Source organism: Apodemus sylvaticus, chromosome 2 (genome assembly GCF_947179515.1).
Source record: "Apodemus sylvaticus chromosome 2, mApoSyl1.1, whole genome shotgun sequence".
Classification (NCBI taxonomy): Eukaryota; Metazoa; Chordata; class Mammalia; order Rodentia; family Muridae; genus Apodemus; species Apodemus sylvaticus.
Window position 1 is genome coordinate 180,770,775 of NC_067473.1, and position 20,870 is coordinate 180,791,644.

At 41.2% G+C, this 20,870-nt stretch overlaps 1 protein-coding gene across 8 annotated transcripts in view; it reads right to left on the reverse strand.

Annotated features, from left to right (window-relative positions):
- Abcc9 (ATP binding cassette subfamily C member 9) overlaps window positions 1–20,870 on the reverse strand; it is a 113,169-nt gene that overhangs the window by 34,699 nt on the left and 57,600 nt on the right. For all 8 annotated transcript variants that reach the window (XM_052175224.1, XM_052175221.1, XM_052175222.1 and 5 more), the window contains 8 exons: window positions 20,502–20,582; window positions 15,824–15,961; window positions 15,566–15,691; window positions 9,893–9,989; window positions 5,342–5,571; window positions 4,346–4,494; window positions 4,054–4,123; window positions 2,774–2,931 (listed from right to left, as the gene is read on the reverse strand). In XM_052175224.1, the coding sequence (XP_052031184.1) occupies window positions 2,774–2,931; window positions 4,054–4,123; window positions 4,346–4,494; window positions 5,342–5,571; window positions 9,893–9,989; window positions 15,566–15,691; window positions 15,824–15,961; window positions 20,502–20,582 (1,049 nt within the window). The remainder of the gene's footprint in view (window positions 1–2,773; window positions 2,932–4,053; window positions 4,124–4,345; window positions 4,495–5,341; window positions 5,572–9,892; window positions 9,990–15,565; window positions 15,692–15,823; window positions 15,962–20,501; window positions 20,583–20,870) is intronic.

Sequence of the window (20,870 nt, forward strand, 5' to 3'; positions counted from 1 at the left end):
AATGTAACCCTTTTCACAAAGCTGTGTGTTCATGAATTTTTCTTTTCAAATTAGTTTGTTTATTTCTTGGTTGATTGACTGATTGGTTGGTTGGTTGGTTGACTGACTGACTGATAGGATGTCACTGTGAATCCCAGGGTGACTTCAAATTTGCAGTGAGTGACTCTCCTGACTCAGTCTCTCAACTGTCATAAAGACAGAAATTCACAGTCATATCCAGGTCAACGGCTTTTCTTTAAGTCATATAAGCTTGCCTTTCTGGACAGTTTCCCTTTTCCTTCCCCTTTCTGCCCTTTGTGAGGTCATGGCGGATGGGAGGACAAGGGCGGTAGCCCTTCCATTGACCTGTGAGCATCAAGTGAGTTGATAACTGCTGTTACACACCACAAAGCATTGCTGTTACACACCACAAAGCATTGGTGTTACACACCACAAAGTGTGGAGTCCAATCTTGACCCACAAAGCGTGGAGTCCAATCTTGACCCGCTGTGTAGTCCCACAAACGAGCGTGACGTCTTCCCATTCTGAGTTTCTGAGATGGACTTGGCTCACTTCCCACAGGGCAGATGTGGGGAGGAGGCCCAGAGCAAGGTGGTGAACACAGTGAAAGAATGTGAGGAGCTTCCTTCCCATTTAAACTGTAAGCGTAAACAGGTGGCTATTGGCACAGCTGACAGCAACAGCAGATGGCTGCTCACTGAGGTCAGAACTGAGGAAAATGTCACTAAGGAGCCTCTCTGTTTATGGAACTGTCATGTGTGAGCCCAGAAGGTGATGAAACAGCCCGATCTGCGTGCGTTCTTGTAGGACGGAAGCACACAGCTAAACACCTATTAGCCCTGTGACTTAGACATTCAAAAGGTCACATTACTGCCTGGCAGGAGAACTCAAGTTCTCCTCAAGATATAGAAAACCATCTGTTCAGCAGCAGGAGCAAGATCCTTGTGCTGTAGGATTCATTGTGTCGTCCTCCCAACTCTCAGATGAGAACGGGTGGACCGGATGGCTGTTAAATCTCTTATCAACCCTCGTTCCTTTAAAAAAATCTGTCAAGTTACAGTTGGCTCTTCTTTTAAAAATTCTACTTTGTGCCCCTTCTTCTCCACTAGCATTAAAAATAAAAATTATTTATATAACATTTTTAGAAGACCATACTCTCTGTTACAGTCATTACTTGTGTAGACTGAGTTTCAGAGCAAAGCTCACAGTTCACATTTGCAGTGAGTTAGAAATCTTTGCCTAACTCTACCCACTCAGTTTATTTCAGTAATGGCAAAAGACGTTCAAACGAGCTTGCAGTTGCAGTAAGATACAAAAGTTTGGTGTCAGTGTTGAACGGCAAGGGCTGGTTACAAGACAGCATGGAGGTCACCGACCGAGTCAGAATCTCTTGGCTCTGCAGCACAGAGTGTTGGCACAAACGCTAGAGGAAATGGGAGTGTGACTCCCTAATTGGTATGAAAGGAAGGAAAGAGAAAGGGAGGGAGGGAGGGATAGAGGGAAGGAGGGAGGGAGGGACAGAAGGAGGGAGGAAGGAAACAAGAAAGGAATGAAAGAAGGAAGGAAAGAAGGCAGAGAGGGAGGGAGGGAGGAAAGAAGGAAGAAAGGAAAGAAGGGAGGAAGGAAATAAGGAAGGAAGAAAAGAAGGGAGGGAGGGAAGCTGGCCAGATAGATTCTGAGGAAGAAAAACTACTCAAATATACCCCACATCTCAGTATGTGAAAGACTAACAGTCCTAGGTGTGAGATAACAGGAAGTGAAGTCGAAATTCTGTATGCCCTGAGGACCTCACAAGCGCCCCTGCCCTTTCTTCTCCCTTCTCCTGCCTAAGTTCATCTTCTCTCTTACACCTGTGGCGTTAAATATGCTCAGTGTGCTAGGTAACCACCCCAGCCCCTCATCCTAGCCTAATCTGAGTGTCAAGATTACTTTTGTTAAGGCTTAATCTTAATATCAAGTGAGTTTCATTGAGAATGAGTTTGTATCATCCACCACATGGCAACACAGCTATCAGTAACACAGCAAGAGTTGGTCGAGTACTGACACAGAGTCCCCACAAAATGCCATATTCTGAAATATTCTTCAGGAAAGCACAGGACATAGACTTTCAAGTTTACAGATGCTGACACAGTACTGACCGTTAATCATTTGAATTCCTGGGGAACAGTAAGTCCTACATTAACAGAAAATCTAAAATTAATGAGGACCCTTTGTTTATTTGACTGCATTATCAAGTACATGGATAACTCTGTGAACCCAGTGTCTCCAGAGTCTCTTAAGGTGATGGTGTGCCTCTCAGACACTCAGGATTATCCAACTACATAGTCAGGGGTAATTTGACTCCTCATCTGTCACCTTTGATTACTTCACACCGTGTGTGTTTGAAAGATTTTGAGATTTTAGCCCCTTTTCCCCCTTTGGGATATACTGCCTCTAAATCACTCACTCTTCAGGACAATGTAAATTTCTTTCCTGCCACTGTTAGATTCAGCAAAAGAACCAAAGAATGCAAGAGCTGGCACACCTATGGGCCCACAACTCAGTAGACAAATCCTTGACAAACCAAAGGGCATGTTAACATGTGTCAACAGCATGTTCACACATGTCACAGAGGAGGAAGAAGCAGTCACTCTCTGAAAGGATGGCGGTAGGCCTTACATAGAAACCTGAGGACTTAGCAAAGCCAGTTGCCTTCTCCACGAAACTCTGTCCCTCAAACACTAGAGCAGAAACTGCTCCCAATCAGCCAAATGTACAGCACAGTCTCACTTACTTAGAGGCAACCCGGAAGTATTTCTGGATGAAATAAAAGGCGACGCCCAGGGGCGCAAGGGCAACAAGAAACACGGGTGTAGCATAGGAGATCATCCCGATAGCAGACAAGCAGAGCAGGGTGGAGCGGGTCAGAGACTCCAAGGTCGGAGGGATATGCTGTGGGGAGAGAATCCGAAGGGTGACGCATAAGCTCATGTGCATTCTCCATGGCAGTGTAGCAGTAACAGTCATGTTTATATTCGTGCTAAGTAATGGGAGCCGGCGCCAAAGCAAGCTACAGGCCCGTTCACAGTAAACAACTCCACATGCATGCACAGTTCAGTATCGATGTATCATCGACATGGTGTCCACCTGCTTCTCTTGGATGCTGTAGATAAATGCTTACACTAGAATTTTGGCCATTCCTGCGTTTGTTTTGCTTTACTATGATCGAATGTAGGTATTTCCACCTCTGTGTTTACAAACATCCCTTTTAATGGATATACTCTGTTTAAAGCTCATCCATTCTTCCACTCTAAAATGCTCAGACTACTTTTTTTCAGTTGCTTGTGTCCTTTGAGTATCTTTGATTGGATTACTTGCTGATTATAATTTTCCTTATTGAATTTAGGTGCTCTTTATATATTATAGTGTTTACCTGATTTCTTTTACAATTTAAATTCACCTTTGGTGCTTCCAGATCAAAGTTTGTAATTTTGTATAGTTATTTCTGTTTGTCCTTTTCTAATTTTTCCTAAGATCTGTCTTACTTCAAAAGACCTTTTGCAGTTCATGGTTCCAGAACTGCCAAGCCTTCTTTTATTTATGTTATGGCTTTTGATGGCCATCTTTATTTGATGGGCATTTGTTTCATATTTTATGGATAATTGTCTCAACATCTCTTATTTTAAAATCAATGATTCTCACAAATTTAAGAGCAATTGGAGAATGATTCCTAATGTTAACCTCTAGCTAACGTGCGCGCGCACACACATATACACACACACATACACTAGAGTATGCATGGGCACTTATATGAACAAGTATATACACTCACACAAGCACACACATACATAAGTGTATCCACATATAGGTAAGTGTATACATATAACACACATAAACACACAGATTTTATCCTAGGAATCATTTTGTTTTATTACGATATGAGATCAAATGGGCCCTAATTTAAATTTTAGTAATTCTCTACCATTAAGAGTCTCTACCATAATGAGTTTGAAACACTATTTAGTTTACACTGAGGAGTTTGTATTAGAACTTAGAAGTGATTCAGATACTCACCTGGTCAATGATGTTAGTATCAGCAGAAAACCGATTGAGGATCAGTCCCAGTGGTGTGGTGTCAAAGAACCTAACCAGGGAATAGACCAAAGAGTACGAGGTGATATGGACCGCCTGGGTCAGAAGCACGCTGGGGGACATTTAGAGTCTTAAAGATGAGGTTCCACATTCATCACATCAATGATGAAATATCTTCCTTTAAACTTTCACATTTTGTTTCAATTTTAAAATGCATATTTTTATTGCTACATGCATAAGTGCAAGAAATAACTTCTTTTTTTTTCTTTTTTACCTTATTGGGCCAAGAATTATCTTATTGAGGAGATTGTGGTGGAGGTTCTTGGCGGCTGTGAGGCCCATCCATTCCACGGTGAGGGAGGTGACAAGGCACAGGAAAATGCCTGCTCCACAGAGGATGCTGAACCCAGCCACATAGAAGGTCTAGGAAGAACAAGCACAGGCAGTTGGCGTGAGACAGTCACCTGGGCTTCTCCTAACTAGGAAACCAAGCATTGAGGACAGACAGACTGCTGGCATCCTTGTCCGGCGCACATTTAGAAATCCGAGGTATGGTGGGCACCCAGGGCAGGATCCCCCACCAGGTCAGTCCCACAGGCCCAGCCACCAAAGTCTGGCCTCAGAACTGCAGAATTAGTTTATCTTCCCCGCTGGGGACAGACTCTTGCTTTTCTACCTGGTCAAGCTCATACTTTGACCTTTATTACAGAATGACACCTCAGTGTACTGATCCCAGATGAAAACAGTCAGAGTGGCAAACATTTTCTTTATATGTGCTTAACAAATTTTGTAACAATAGCATGCAGTGCATATAAGACAGAGGTACTGAACTCCCGAAATGTGAATCTAAACATAACGTCTAAACGTTTCTATGGCAAGAACTGTAAAACCAGGGCTGAGAAATGGCTCATCAGTTAAGAGTGTTTGCTACTCTTCCAGAGGACCTGTGTTTAGTACCCAGAACCCATACTGGGTGGTTTATAACTGCCTGTTCTGGCCTCCATGGCCAGGGTATTCACATGCACACACCTACATCGCAGACACAGAAAGTATAATATTTAAATATGTAACAAATGAAAAAAACGTAATCAAATATAAAATGATAAAAACAAGAGGAGATACCACGTTTAACACTGTCGGCACTTTAGCCAGTCTTAGACCTTTCCCTGCTTCCTAACACACGGAACTCGCACCAAATCCCTCCAGCTTTCTGGCTGTAAGCTGGGTTCAGCAGAAGCCTCCCTTTCCACCATTTCCCAATGCTTTGTACCTGGTCAGCTTTCCCAGGATGGTTCATACTGTACTCAGATGTCCACGTAGCTAGCCAGTAGTCTATAGCCACAATCACCGAGTGCTTCAAAAGCTTGGAGAAGATCATGAGGAAGAGCAGAAAAAACCCTCCCGAAGTGAGGTACCACCAGCATGTCTTCCAGGGCATCTTCGTCCTCAGCCTCATTACAGTTGACATGTTATCATCCTCATCTTCCTCCTCTTCTTCCTCTGCATGGTCACACACACAACACCTGAGTAAGCTTCAGATGAGCGCCAGGAACATGTTTTATTTCTAACAGGAATGCAGGTAAGCCTCACTTGACTTTAGAGAAGCAAAGGTGTTAGACTTGTACATTTTTAGTATTCTATGCAGGGCATACTTCAATTATTAAAAAATGGGTTGAAAATGGTCAGATGTGGTGACATCCTCCTGTAATTCCAGCACTTGAGAGGCAGAAGTGGGACAATCAGGATGTCAAGTCTAGCATAGGCTATATAAGATCCTGTCCAAAGAATGAAAGGAAAGGAAAAGAAAGGCAAAGGAAGGGAAGGCAAGGGAAGGGAAGGGAAGGGAAGGGAAGGGAAGAAGGGAAGGGAAGGGAAAGAGAGGAGGGAGAGGAGGAAAGAAGGGAGGGAGAAAAGGAAGGAGAGTTAAAGGGCAAATGAAGGAACAAATATAAAAATCCACATATAGACCAGACTGCTGATTTCTAGATTGAGCACATAGACCAGACACTTAAGTTAGTGGTGAGATTGTGTTGCCAACAAAAACATGCTCCTGGCTTGCAAACATCTTTTTTTTTGTAAAATCTATGTCTTTCTGAATTTGGAAGTCTGCACCAGGAGGAAAGCAGCTGTGGAATTTGTGTCTACTCTAGAAACACCCATCCATCACTTTCCTGTTCTGCTTTAGATATGGTCATGGAGAAGAGTTGTCAAATGGAACATTCCAGAGGGCAACGTCAGAGGCCACACGAGACAATGGGCAGGGTGATCCTCACAAATGTCCTTAGAAACTCCAAGACCAATTGCCCTGGGCATATTTTCCACAGCTATGACAGGAAAACTTTTGATTTTCTTTTTGGCATAATGTGGTTATTTTGCATGGTCCGGTGACTATGGGACCTCCTCTCGGCTCCTTCCCCAGAGGCCGTTTGTGTTCCACATGAGTAGTGTGTTCTTCACTACTGCAAGCCATGGGTACAAGCCTGTTGTCTAGAAGGATGAAGAGTATGTCTTTTGTCTACAAGTCACCAGACCAAAGGGACCCAGGGTAGATGTGTGGGCAAGACCGTCCATCACCAGCACTTCAGTTTCAACAGAATCCTGTAACGGACTGAGTCCTGGAAGGGCTTCTCTTTGGTTATAAAAGCTTCAGTTAGATAGGCTATGTTCTCTGTCTCATAAGTACCTTAAGTACGGGAACAGAAATGGGCACAATCAAAGTGTTAGATCCTTAAGGACAACAAGCCGGCCCCCCAGGATGCACCCTCCACTTCTATACCAGATGAACACTTACTCACACCATCCAGCTAAAGACAATGTATGTTCATTTTCTTGGTGCCTAATCTGTCCGTGCAGTGACCTAGTCAACAGTCAGGAGAAATGACGCCTGCTGCTTTAAGGCTCTTAAGGGAAAGGAAACATTCTCTTTCTCCCATCTGCCCTACCTGGTGGCTTCAGAATGCTAGGACCAGGGACAGCAACCATCCTAGCTGGCAGTGCATCCACAACCAAGTCACATTAACTCCCAACCAGCCACCACCCTGTAAGGTAAGTACTGTTAATTCACACTTAAGAAGGATTTTAGCCCAGAAAGTGTGGGGGAAGAATCAGTTTCTGCAGTGATCAATTTTCTACTGCAGTGAGTGAGTCTTAAAATAGTTGAGTGTGGCTCCCCATTTAAAAAAAAAAAGAAAGAATTAAATAAACATTTTAGAATGCCAGAAGCCTGTGCCTGCTTCCAGAACAAACACCCTCAAAGTTAAGAGTTCAAATAAAAGAATTCATCCATCATCCATTGTTGTTTTTGGTTACTGTTCTCTCTTCATGAACAATCAGTTGAGACTTCTGAAATGCGCAGGTGGCACAGTTGGGTGCTTGTCACTTCCACATTCCGAGGTTCCCTGTTTCTTATTTGGCCAGTACAAAGGGGGAAATGGCTAATGAAACTACACAGGAAATGAAGCATAAGGAGTGGACTTACTCTGTGTCCCTAAATAATTCATTTTAAAACTTTCTTGGTGTCCCATGTCAAGACAGTGTAATGATTTTAGGTGATTTTTATCAAACTTAGAGGAAATCTTTTTTTCTCTCCCTCAGAACACAGTATAAGATGTGGAAAATTGAAATGAAAACTTGGCTCTCTGTAATTTTTTGGCTAATATCCACTTATCAGTGAATACATAAAGTGCATGCCATTTTGGGTCTGGGCTACCTTACTCGAGATGATATTTTCTAGTTTCACCCATTTGCCAGCAAAATTAGTGATGTCCATGTTTCCAATAGCTGAATTGTGTAAATGAACCACATTTGCTGAGTCCATTCTTTAGCTGAGATACCTCTGGGTTGCGTTCAGTTTCTGACAATTATGAATAGGGCTGTTGTGAACATAGTGAACATGTGTCCTTGTGATATGGTAGAGCATCTTTTGGGTATATTCCCAACAGTAGTACAGCTGGGTCTTTAGGTAGAATTATTTCCAATTTTCTGAGAAATCTTCAGATTGATTTCTAGTGTTGTGGTACAAGTTTGGAATCCTACCAGCAATGGAGGAGTATTCCTCTTTTCTCCAGCATGTGATGTCGTCGCTTGAGTTTTTTACCTTAGCCATTCTGGTTGGTGTAAGATGTAATCTCAGACTCATTTTGATTTGCACCTCCCTGATGACTGAAGATGTTGAACATTTCTTTAAGGGCTTCTTGGTCTTTAAAGATTCCTCTGTTGAGAATTCTGTTTAGTTCTGTGTCCCATTTTTAATTGAGATATTTGGGTGTTTTTTTTTTTTTTTGAAGTCTAACTTCTTGCTTTCTTTATATATTTTGGATATTATCTCTGTTGGATATAAGGGTAGTGAAGATCTTTTCCCAGTCTGTAAGCTGCTGCTGTTTTGTCCTATTGACAGTGTCTTTTGCCTTACAGAAGCTTTCCAGTTTCAAGATGTCCCATTTATCAATTGTTGATCTTAGAGCTTGAACCACTGGTTTTCTGTTCATGAAATTTTCTCCTGTGCCAATTCATTCAAGGCTATTTTCTACTTTAGTTTCTATCAGATTCAGTGTATCTGGTTTTATGCTGAGGCCTTGATCAACTTGGACTTGAGCTTTGTGTAGTTTGATAAATATGGATCAATTTGCATTTTTCTACATGCAGACTGACAGATCAGCACCGTTTGTTGAAGATGCTTTCTTTTTTCCACTTTATGGTTTTGGCTTCTTTGTCAAAAATCAAGTGTCTGTAGGTATACGGGTTTATTTCTGAGTCTTTGATTCAATTCCATTGATTGACCTGTATCTGTAACCAATACCCTGTGGTTTTTATCACTATTGCTCTGTAGTACAGTTTGAGGTCAGGGATAGTGATTCCTCCCAAAGTTCTTTTATTGTTCAGGATTTTTTTTATTATCCTGTGTTTTTAGTTCTATCTGAAGCTGAGAATTGCTCTTTTAGTGTTTGCAAAATATTGTGTTGGAATTTTGATGGGGATTGCATTGAATCTGTAGATTGCTTTTGGTAAGATGGCCATTTTCACTATGTTTACCCTACCATGAGCATGGAAGCTGTTGCCATCTTCTGAGATCTTTGGTTTCTTTCTTCAGGGAATCAAAGTTCTTGTCATACAGACCTTTCACTTGCTTAGTTAGAGTCACACCAAGGTATTTTATATTATTTGTGGCTATTGTGAAGGATGTTCTGTCTCTAATTTCTTTCTTAGGCCTTTTATCATTTGTATAAAGGAGGGCTACTGATTTCTTTGAGTTAACTTTATATCCAGCCACTTTGCTGAAGTTGTTTTCAGCTGTAGGAGTTCTCTGATGGAATTTCTGGGGTCGCCTATGCATACTATCATATCATCTGCAAATAGTGATGCCTCAATTTCTCTACCCTCTTCATTCTTCATCACTGTGTTGCTATGAAAACCACATGCAGACAGGGTGAATCAAGTGTGGGTACATATATTCATATATTTTCATTGTTCATTGGTTATTGATGCTTAAAGAATCAATATGTTAGTAATAACCTGATCCAGTCATTATATTAGACTTTTCCAAGTATTCTGTTTCTAGACCACTGCTTTGCATCCTCAGTAACACATGCTGTAACGACATAGACACGCACTGAATGTGCTCTCACAGAGGCATCCTGTTGGGGAGCATAAGCCTTACCTTGATTCTATCTTGTTCAACATTATTCATTTATATTGGCTCTGTATTTTATGCAAAGTAGCTAGTTATACCTCTGTGACATGCTCACACATGAGTGTCTGGGACAAGCTCCCCACAATATACTAGTCTATCTAAATGTTTCAGATTATAAAAAATAATACTAGCCTTCATCTTCATCCTCCATCTGTGCTTTGGCCTCCCTTGAATACATGGCTCTTCGGAGAGTCTTCCTTTCCAGCGTCGTTTGGTCGGCCTCCATGTCCTGTGGAGAAAAATATGCTCTTATTGATGGAGCTTTTGTGTGAAGAAGGGTTTAGCTTACCCCTGAACGACACACTGAGAGATTTCATAGCAGTCCCAGGCTCTCTGGTCACTCTGGACACTCAGGACTTCTGCCACAGGAGCTCTTAGGGAGATAATGCTGGACATTTACGGACAAGGTTTCTGTACTCAGATGTGCAGGACAATGGGAAGCCAGAAAGAATTACAACATCAGGGATCTAAACCTTGAGACACAGCTCCACCACTGAGACATCGCTGGTCTTTACATCAATTTCAAGCAACTGTTTTAACCTTATTCGCTTATGTTAAATACCTTCCTTTCAAAATATTCAAGCTAGGCACAATGACAAATGCCTGTCACCTCAGCCCTTGAAAGGCTTATGCAAGGGAATTATTAGAAATTCCAAGCGAGCCAAAACCACATATGTATCTCCTGCTTCAAGAAACAGACAAACAAAACTTGCATGTAGTTCTGACTAATCTGCTATCATGTATCCACTGTGATTATAGATGGGTAATCTGGATGGATTCTTCTAACCTTTCACTGAGGGAACTGTACAAGGGACTTTAGTAGCATCAGGAAGAAATAGGTCATTCCAAAGATAATAGGCCATGGGGGTCTTTCCATGCCTAGGAGATCAAAGCACACTGTGGGAAAGAAGAAGAAGAAGGAGGAGGAGGAGGAAGAAGAAAAAGAGGAGGAGGAGGAAGAGGAGGAAGAAGAAGAAGAAGAAGAAGAAGAAGAAGAAGAAGAAGAAGAAGAAGAAGAAGAAGAAGAAGAAGAAGAAGAAGAAGAGGAGGAGGAGGAGGAGGAGGAGGAGGAGGAGGAGGAGGAGGAGGAGGAGGAGGAGGAGGAGAGGAGGATGAAGGGGGAGGAGAGTGGAAGGGGGAGGGGGAGAAGTAACAAAGTCAAACTGCCATGTGTCCAGGGTTGTGGCCTGTCATCTGCCCAGGGAAGAAGGAAGGGCTTCATTTTCTTCACATCCCAGTCTCAGAACTGGGGCGGCAAGATGAGCTAAGTTTCATGGCCTGGTGCTGGGGGACAGTCACCTGCCTCTGCAAGGGAAACAAATCCCTGATACCTAGGCCAGGATCATTGTAAGTGACACTGGCCATGAGTAGCCCTAGTGTGGCCCAATACACTAACACCCCAAACAAAGTAGCAGATCCCAGCACCCACAGAACAGTTTAGTGGTTACATCATGAAGCCAATGAACTTTTAGGGATTGGTCTTTAAATATTGATTTCCCTTCTCATGTAATATGTGTTTTGGAAGGCACACCATTCTAGAAAGTTCCTCTATATCTAAATTCATCATTTAGAACATGACAGCATTCTCCAGTATATCGGGATTAGTCTACAAAGACTCTAGACACAGGGTTGCCTAGTGAAGTGCAGATCAGCGTGTCAGGATCAAACAAAGGGCATTCTCTCTCCTTTGTGAATGATAGGATGCAATGGGACAACCCAAAGAGAGACGTGGATTTAGTTCCTTTCTGGCTCCTGTGATAGTGTGTGTGAGCCCAGCACTTACTTGGCTCTTATTTTTAAAAAGCCCCTCTTCCTGTTCCCACCCACATACAAAACTTAAAGCAAATGTTCTTGAAAGTGTTCACAAAAGAGCTAATTACTGCCTAAGTATTTGGGATTGTGTTAGCTTTGGGGTTAAGTAAATAAAAATTCAGTTTCATTTACTCTGTGATGATTTACTAGGCCTCCCATAGTGAGAGAAGGGGAGTATCAAATGGTATTCACTATCCAGGCAATCACATAATAACACGGTGCAGAGAAGAGCTGGTGCCACCCCAGTCAGAGTTTTCGGTCTGATTTGAATCAGCCAAGCATGCGCTCTCTTCCTCCACTGCAGCTTCCATTGTTATGTTTGACAGAGTCCTTCATTCTTTCCCCTTAATTCACACCAACAGTTCTTTCTGGAGCCTGGAGCCAGGCTTTGATTGACATGTTGTCCCACATCCTTTCTACATGCATTTCGTGCTTTTCGTTTGCGCTGTGTACATGGGCTAGTCTTTCTCAGCCTTGGCATGTGGGTTCACACACGTGGCCGCCAGAGTAGCATCTCCTTACACACAACATCCATGGGTCAACCCTTTGCCTCAGCTGTGATAAATACAAATATCTCTAGGTGTGACCGAATGTCTCCTACGAAGCGGAATTGGCCCTAGGGGACAGGTAACACTCCCTCCTGACATAAACACTCAAAGTGTTTGAGTTTGCTGTTACTGCAGAACCAAGTTAGTCCACGTGTGCAGGTGTGTGTGTGTGTGTGTGTGTGTGTGTGTGTGTGTGTGTGTGAGACACAGAGAGAGAGAGTAGGTGTATGTGTATGCAAGTGTGTAAGTGTGTGTGCACAGATATACATGTATGCAGGTTAGTATGTGTGTGTGCACATGTGTTTCTATACAGGTGTGTAAATATGTGTGTGTAGGCATGTGTGTGTGTCCAGATGCACACACACACACACACACACACACACACGTGAGTGCATGTATGTGTGCACAAAGGTGTATGTCTGCAGGTGTTCGTATATGTGTGCAGGTATGTTTGCATGTGTGCAGGTATATGTGAGTATGCAGATGTGTATGCATGCAGAGGTTTGTGTGTTTGTGCAGGTGTATACATATGTAGGTATGTGTGTGTGCAGGTGTTTCTGTGTGCAGGTGTGTATGTATATAGGTGTGTGTGTACACAGAAAAGTATGTATGCAGGTGTGTGTATATGTGTGTGCAAATGTATATGTATACAGGTATGTGTATGTGTGCACAGATGTGTATGTATGCAGGTGTGTATGTATCCAGTTGTGTGTGTATGTGTATGCACAGATGTGTATGTATCCAGTGTGTGTGCATGTGTGTATAAGTGCAGGAATGTATTCATACAGGCATGTATATATACAGGTGTGTGTACAGGTATATGTGTGTGCATGTATGTCTGCAGGTGTGTATGCATGCAAGTGCATGTGTGTGTATGTATACATTTCCATGCACACATGTGCAGGCAAGAGGTCACCATGCGCTTTCCTCGATCCCTCTCTCCTTTATTTTTTGAGGCAAGGCCTTTCACTGAACTCAGAGCTCACCAGTTTGGTTAGACTGACTGGGCAGGAAGCCCTAAGGATCCTCCTGTCTCAATCTCAGCTCTGGCATTAGAGAGGCACACTGCCATTCCTGGCTTTTTAAGAGAGTCCTGGGAGTCCAGCGCTGATTCTCACACTTGAAAATTATGCACTTTACCTCCTACTGAGCCCTGTGGGTGCCTTGCCCTTCCTAGGCAGGTGCTAGATTCAGTTTGGCATCCCTCGGGCTCCATCCCTCTTCCCAGCTAACTTCACCCTGGCCCTGCGCTGGCTGGGTCACAGGGCTGTGCCTGATGGAAACACTGTATCTGCCTTTGATTAGGAAGCCAGTGTTATCTAAAGCGATTACTTCATCTCTAAATACAACTGAATAGACTTTCTTTTTGGAAGACTTGCTTAGAGAGCATCACTATCCCACTCAACTGACTGTGTTTTCTCTCTGTTTTTGTTTCCAGATCCTTTTTTCTTAAGTAAACAATAAATTGTCCTGCTCCTGAAACATTGTATTATTTTACTCCTGGTGCTTAGATCACTAGAAACAATGTTACTTGGAGCCGTCTCCAGGAAGCTGCTCAGCGGCTCTCTCCTGGCTGCTTCCCTGGGCACCGCACTGCACATTGTAACACATCCCCCACCATCTTGATTGGGAGGATTCTGTGATCTCTCTTATTCTCGGCATAGAGTTTCATGTTTGTTTTTCTTTTGGGGAGGGGGCATGCTTTGGAGAGCTTCAGAAAGCCACAAGACTGAAAAACATTGATCTTTTTGGTTCTTTGATCTTTTTTCCCTATGGAAGTGTATAATCCATTTTTATTCCTTAAAACAATACAATTTAATTTTCTGATTTTAAAAAAGTTGGCTGATATATCTGCTTCATTTTTTAAAGGTCATTCCTGGATACTGCACTAAATTCTGGACACCTCCCAGTCCAAAACCCAAAGCAAAAGTTCTCCAAGATTTGAAAACTCATTTTCCTATTTCTTTTCACAATCATGAATTGAACTGGCTTGAACTGGTTTCTAACTCTAGTATTGTTCCACTTAATATGGCTGCAGTCTGGTCTGCTCCACTGAATGTGGGCTCAGGTTTTAATACTATCAGTACCATACACACATGCTGTGCAGCTCAGGAAAATGATTTGACTTCTTTGGACCCCAATTTTCTTATCTGTAAAAGTGAGGAAATACTTTTTGTGCTGTCTCATCAGGACTATTCCTGAGAACTCAGCAAGAGTAAGAACAGCTTTGTGGAGTCTCAAAAGGATAAAAAGTATTATTATTTTCTTTTTTCTTTCTGTTAAGCTTCAATCACCCTCAGGCTATTCCAGACGCACTTTCTGACTGCAGCCAGAGTTCTCAAAGCCATCATATCATGGCTTTTGTGTTCCTGGTGATCACCTGATTGTAGGAAATGCATGAAAATGACCTTATCACATGTGAGAAAGGAAGACAGACAAATTGGGAAAACAGTATGCATTAAGGAAGTCTCACACCTTGATTACAATTCATTCTACATGTAAATACAAAAGTACTTCCAAATGGTTCAGAGCCAAAACAGACACAGCATCCAAAGGACAGCCAGGCCTGGGTAGACAGTTCTATGGGGAAGACTAGTAGCTGATCAAACATGGGGCCTGAGTCTTAATCTTCACACCCACATAGAAAGCCAGGAGTGTACGTACATTCACATCTGTGACCCCAGAACTGTGGGGAAGACATGGAGATGAGATGATGTTTTGTCAGCAGCCTAGATCCAGGCTAAGTGAGAGACCCTCTCTCTAGGGAATAAAGTGAAGAGTGACAGAAAGTCACCCAGCATGCTCCTCCAGTCTCTCTACACATGTCCATGGGTGTGGATGCCTACTACACACACACACACACACACACACACACACACACCATAATACTCTGATGGTTTGTATATGCTCAGCCCAGAAGTGGCACTATTAGAAGGTGTGGCTCTGTTGGAGTGGGTGTGGCCTTGTTGGAGTAGGTGTGTCACTGTGAGCATGGACTTTAAGTCCCTCATCCTAGCTGCCTGGAAGCCAGTCTTCCACTAGAAGCCTTCAGATGAAGATGCAGAACTGTCAGCTCCTCCTGCACCATGCCTGCCTGGATACTGCCATGCTCCCACCTTGATAATAATGCACTGCACCTCTGAACCTGTAAGCCAGCCCTAATTAAGTGTTCTCCTTTATAAGACCTGCCTTGGGCATGGTATCTATTCACAGCAGTAAAACCCAAGACATATACATACCAGACACAGAATAAGTAAACAAACTAGTAAACAAATAAATAAATAAGATGTAGTAGGTTCAAAATGGCCTGCTCAATAACCGTATGCAAAGATGCGATCACCTTGGGCTTCTGATGAGTGCTGTAATAGAGCATCATACATGTTATGATATGCAGCTCTTCCTTGAAAGCTTCCCTAGTAATTATACAAAACACTCCAGCACTTGCCTTTTCTAATTCTTGATCTTGCCGATTCATGAGGGTTTTCCAGTGTTCATAAAGCTCCACGTCTTTGGTCTGAATGTCTTTCAAAGTCCCTTCCCTCAACACGCTCCCGTCCTTCATGGCTATGATCTAAGGAGAGAGCACAGGAGCAGAGATGTAGCAAAATCTGGAAGTAGACAAATAAATGAACTTTATCTCTGTAGGTATTTCATAGTTCAAGTCAGTAAAGTACGGCTGCGGCATAGACACAGGAAGTCTCACCCAGTCAGCATGAGTCAGGTACTGCAGTTTGTGAGTCACAAGAACAACTGTCCTCTTGTCGTCCTGGAGAAACTTCAGGATTCCTTCCTGCATCAAGTGATCACTCAGGTGGATGTCCAGGGCGGAGAATGGGTCGTCCTGCAGCAGGGAGGAATTAGAAGGGAGATGAGGGAGAACCAACAGGAAAATGGGGAAAAGAAACACCACCTGAGCTGTTGTGAAGAATGTCTCTGCTTTGCTGTACTGATTTCTGTGTTGTTCTCCTGCTTCTTTAATATGCAAACAGATGTCTACATATGGGCCTGAAGAAGAAGTGGCTGGATTCTCATTCCATCAGGTCTACACACTGTGGTACATACTCACAAGCAGAAACAATAACTCTGAGAGAATTAACACTACCTTATTCCCTACACAGATAAGATGGACTGATTATGTAGACAGAGAAGTAAAGCAATTATGATTAGAAGTTGGAGTCAGTTTATGAGTATGGCCATCACAGAGAATAATATAATTAGCTCCATATTTATTCAGCATTCAATTACTCTCTGCTCAGTAGACAGAAACAATAGCAATGGTTTCATTAAAGTATTTAAGAGCAAACTTATGAAAAATAAATATCAGTTAAGTAATTAAACAGTTACTTTGTTTAGATTTCATATTTAGAGATAAATGGATAAATTAATGAATGTCCTTAAACGGCTTTTATATAAATACATTTAGCAGCCGGGATAAGAATGCAGTGACTTATTTAAACCATTTAAATACATGGATATTCTGGATAACAAGAATATTTAACAATTGTCATTATGTATGTATATGTGTATATATAAATATCTAACATATATATATATGTATACATGTTATCAGAGTTTATGAATGTATTTTAGAAAGTAGTGAAATGAAATTGATTACTGGTAGAATTTTCTCCCCAAAGTTTTATAATATTGAAATGTTTCAAAATCTTTCTGAACGTTTGGGTAATTTTTGTGAATACCTCCTATTTCTAAGACATTCTATAAAATAGGACATCTAAGAGATTAATCTGTCTCCCCAATGCCCAAAAACTTGCATTTAAGAATTGTCACAGATGGATGTGGAGAGACAAGAGTCGTGGCTGCTTTTCCAGAGGACAGATTACTTTAAAATGAAAGTATGTGAGCGATATATATCATGACAAGGCACACTGTCCCCATGCTGGTAGTGGAAGAAGGACTTAAACCGCCTTTGAGGACACCGTTGGCAGGGTCATCTTCTCTTCCCAGCACTAATGCAACAAGAGTAATTACAGGATTTACTAAACAATCACTGGCTTTCTGAATTCAGATAACTATTATAGGGGATAAACTGTTTGCTTTTGACACAGATTCTGCTTCTGGATCCTAAAAGACCTGAGGCGTTTTGTTGTTGTTGCTGTTGTTGTTGTTGTTGTTGTACAGACCAAACACTCCTAGTCCTTTGTACAGGAGATTTTTCATATGGAAATAGAATTTTTGGTCTGAAAAGAGATTTTTTTGTAATAATTCAGGTCAATTTTCCACACAATTCTGAATTGTAATGCCAGAAGACAGTAAGCAGAGTGCTGTAAATGCGAGTGCTGAGATGCATTTATAACCACCTCTCTGTCTTTGGGGCAATGTCTGGACTGTCACTTCATTTGTAAAATGAGGGGGATGCTAAAGAGGGCAGTCAAAAATTTCATCAGACTGATACAAAGATCCAATAACATAATGTGGCATTTCCTTCAATCACTTTAAAGGCTGATTTACTGTTGCTGTCTTATAAGAATAGCAGTGGTAGACTGTCATTGTGTCTTTCTTTAAGGTGCCACAGTGACAGAGTCATGTCTCCCAGGACTCACAGGAGATCAGGATGATACAGATTTCCAGCTCTTGTCAGCCAGTTCAGGAAAGCCAACCCAGCTATTCAACAAGAAATCCAAATAAATCTAGAATCCAAAGAAATCTAGAAAATTTTTCATTTTCTAGAGTATATTATTTATTAGCTAGGGATAAGTCTGGGTGTGGTATGCACACACCATTTTCAATCCCTAACTCCTCAAGGAAAAGAATATATTTGGCCCATAGAATAAGTACAAAGCCAGCATGAAAAATAGTTTGATCCAAATAAAAAGACTGAGGCTACAGCTCAGTGGTAGAATACTTGCCCATTAGACACAAAGCCATGGGGTCAGTCCCAGGACTAGGAAAAACACAAGCTATGAAATCAAGTCCCCTGGATCTATATTCCTGCTTTAGTAATCTGTATATGACCTTGGACAAGCCCTTCCCCCAAAGGCATGCTGTTCTCATCAACAAAGGTCAGTAATAACAGTAACTAAAAATTAAGTATTTAGCATGTGGATTAAATGAAGTAGCATGTATACCATTCTGTGTTCAGATATACCATGACTGTAAAAGGTATTGGCAATGACTGTTTATATACACCCTGGCTTGGTGCTGGGGCAACTTAGTGTTAGAATCACATGCAACCCATTATACAACCTAATCTAATCACAATTGTCATTTGATAGATTTAAAAGTATGTTTCATGATTCAGTTTGTTTAATGATATGCTGAGAAGGTGCTTCCTCCAAAGAAAGCAAAAAACATTGTGAAATGGTAAATTAAATTAAATGTCTATTTTTCATTTTCTAGAGTATATTATTTATTAGCTAGGGATAAGGCTGGGTGTGGTATGCACACACCATTTTCAATCCCTAACTCCTCAAGGAAAAGAATATATTTGTATATTACTTCCATATATATATTTGTATAGTCCTCTTTGGTGTTTTATTTTTGTTTGTTTTGTGCCAGAGTTCCATACATGTCCAGGAATGTATGGATTCATACAGACCCTTCTCTTTGGTTTCCCAAGTTCTGAAATTATAAGCAACAATGGCTGTGTCTGATCTATCCAGTCTTGATAAGTATCTTTTACAGTCAATGAATTAATGCGTGATTATTTGTTTTTAATATGGTGTTAAGGCCAGTATGAAAGTGTTTAATTATACCATTACAGCATGTCATAAAAGCCAAATGCTATAGCATCATGTTAAGATCCCTTTGTGAATTTTTAAACCATGGAAGTATAAGCTATTATCATTTTTGATGAATTACTAAACTATACCAATAACATTCTTCTACTGTTGTTGTTCGATTTTAGTTTGGAATGATATATATATATATATATATATGGACAATAAGTTACCTACATGAAACCATGTTTGATTTAACTGTAAACTTGACACAACCTAATAATAATCACCTGGGAAGAGAATTTCAGGAGTGGGAGTTATCTAGATCAGGTGGGCCTATGGGCAGTTCTTGGGAGGACTCAGCCTACAATGGGTGTCACCATCCCCTATGTTAATCTTAGCAGGATTAATCTGAAAGAATTCCAATATATCTCTATTTTGCTTCTATCTCAAATACATTCAAATTCAGCAGGAAACTATAAAATCAACTTGTGTTTTGAAGTTCAAGAGATATAGGGGAGTAAATGTTTAAAGCCTCTATGAGCATATTTACACATAAAGATTAATGATGTCATAGGAGACAGACATGTTTACATTCTCTGGTGGACTCTAAAATTCCCATTCTTTATATAAGCTGCTGCTTTGGCTCCTGCCTCCTGTAGAAACTGAACCAGATAAAAATCACAGCCAGTGCAATCCACAAATTTTGTGAATACATGAAAACCACTTGAAGCATCTTCAGCTTCTATTCATGATGAGCAAAGATGGCTGCCATTTTAGGAATTCCTGAGTTGCACACCATGGAATGGAATATCTATTTACATGGTCCTATGCCCACCAATAATCTATTCCAACCCTTATAACTTTGCCATGAACTACAAAGGAAAAAATCCTGCCCAATTTTCCATCACACCCTCCGTCATTCTCCGGGTCAGGAAACCCAGGTAAACCATTAATTCAAGGGGCTGGTACATTGTTTTAGAAGCTAAAGATGATTTCCACCAAGCTTGACAATCTGAGTTGGATCCTTGGGACCCAGATGTTGAAAGGAGAGCGCCAACTTGGTAATTTGTCCTCTGTGCACAGTGCACCATGACAAGCAAGCACTGCCTCCCCTTCCCACACAAAATGAATAAATAAATGCAATGAAGTTTAAAATGATGCTGCTCAGAGCATCTCAGTGCCCAAACAGCAGAGTATATAAAGAATGGGAATTTTAAAGTCCATCAGAAAATGTAAACATATCTATCTCCTGTGACATTGTTAATCTTTATTTATAAATATTCTCATAGAGACTTTAAACATTCATTCCCCTGTATCTCTTGAAACTTCATAATACAAGCTGATTTTAAAGTTTCCTGCTGAATTTGAATGCATTTGAGATAGAAAAAGAATAAAGATATATTGGAATTCTTTCATGTTAATTTTGCTAAAATTAACATAGGGGATGGTGATGCCCATTGTAGGCGTCCTTTGTAGGACACCCATTGTAGGCCAAGTCCTCCCATACCAGTTTTATTGTAATTTCCTGAACACCAACCTGGATCCACCAACTCTTAGTCAGTGAGCATTCACTCACTCTGGGCTCTGTAATTCCACAAATTAAGCCAGCTTTCCTTTGGATTTCCAACTTGGCATTGTAAAGACCCATTTGTCCAGATGAGAAAAATAAATTATAAATAAAATTAAAGTTCACGTTCTTACCAAGAAGACAATGTTGGTGTTTTGATAGAGTGCCCGTGCCACACAGATTCTCTGCCTCTGACCCCCACTCAGGTTGATGCCCTGGAAAGGAAACAGCAAAAACACCCATTTTCATCACAAAGAAGGGACCTGGTGTTAAAGATGACCTAGAAAATGCAAGTATCTCTAAATGTTTTTAGCAACCCTAGTGATTCTAATGCCAATGCTGGATGTATGTCAATAATTCTTGACCTTCCTTTAATACTAAGTGCTTTGCCATACAATAATACTAATAACCAACACTCTTGGTGAGTGCCAAAGACAAGAAATTTCATTTTTTTCTACTTTTTGCATTGTCTATACTTTGGCATATATACCTCTTTTTGTAGA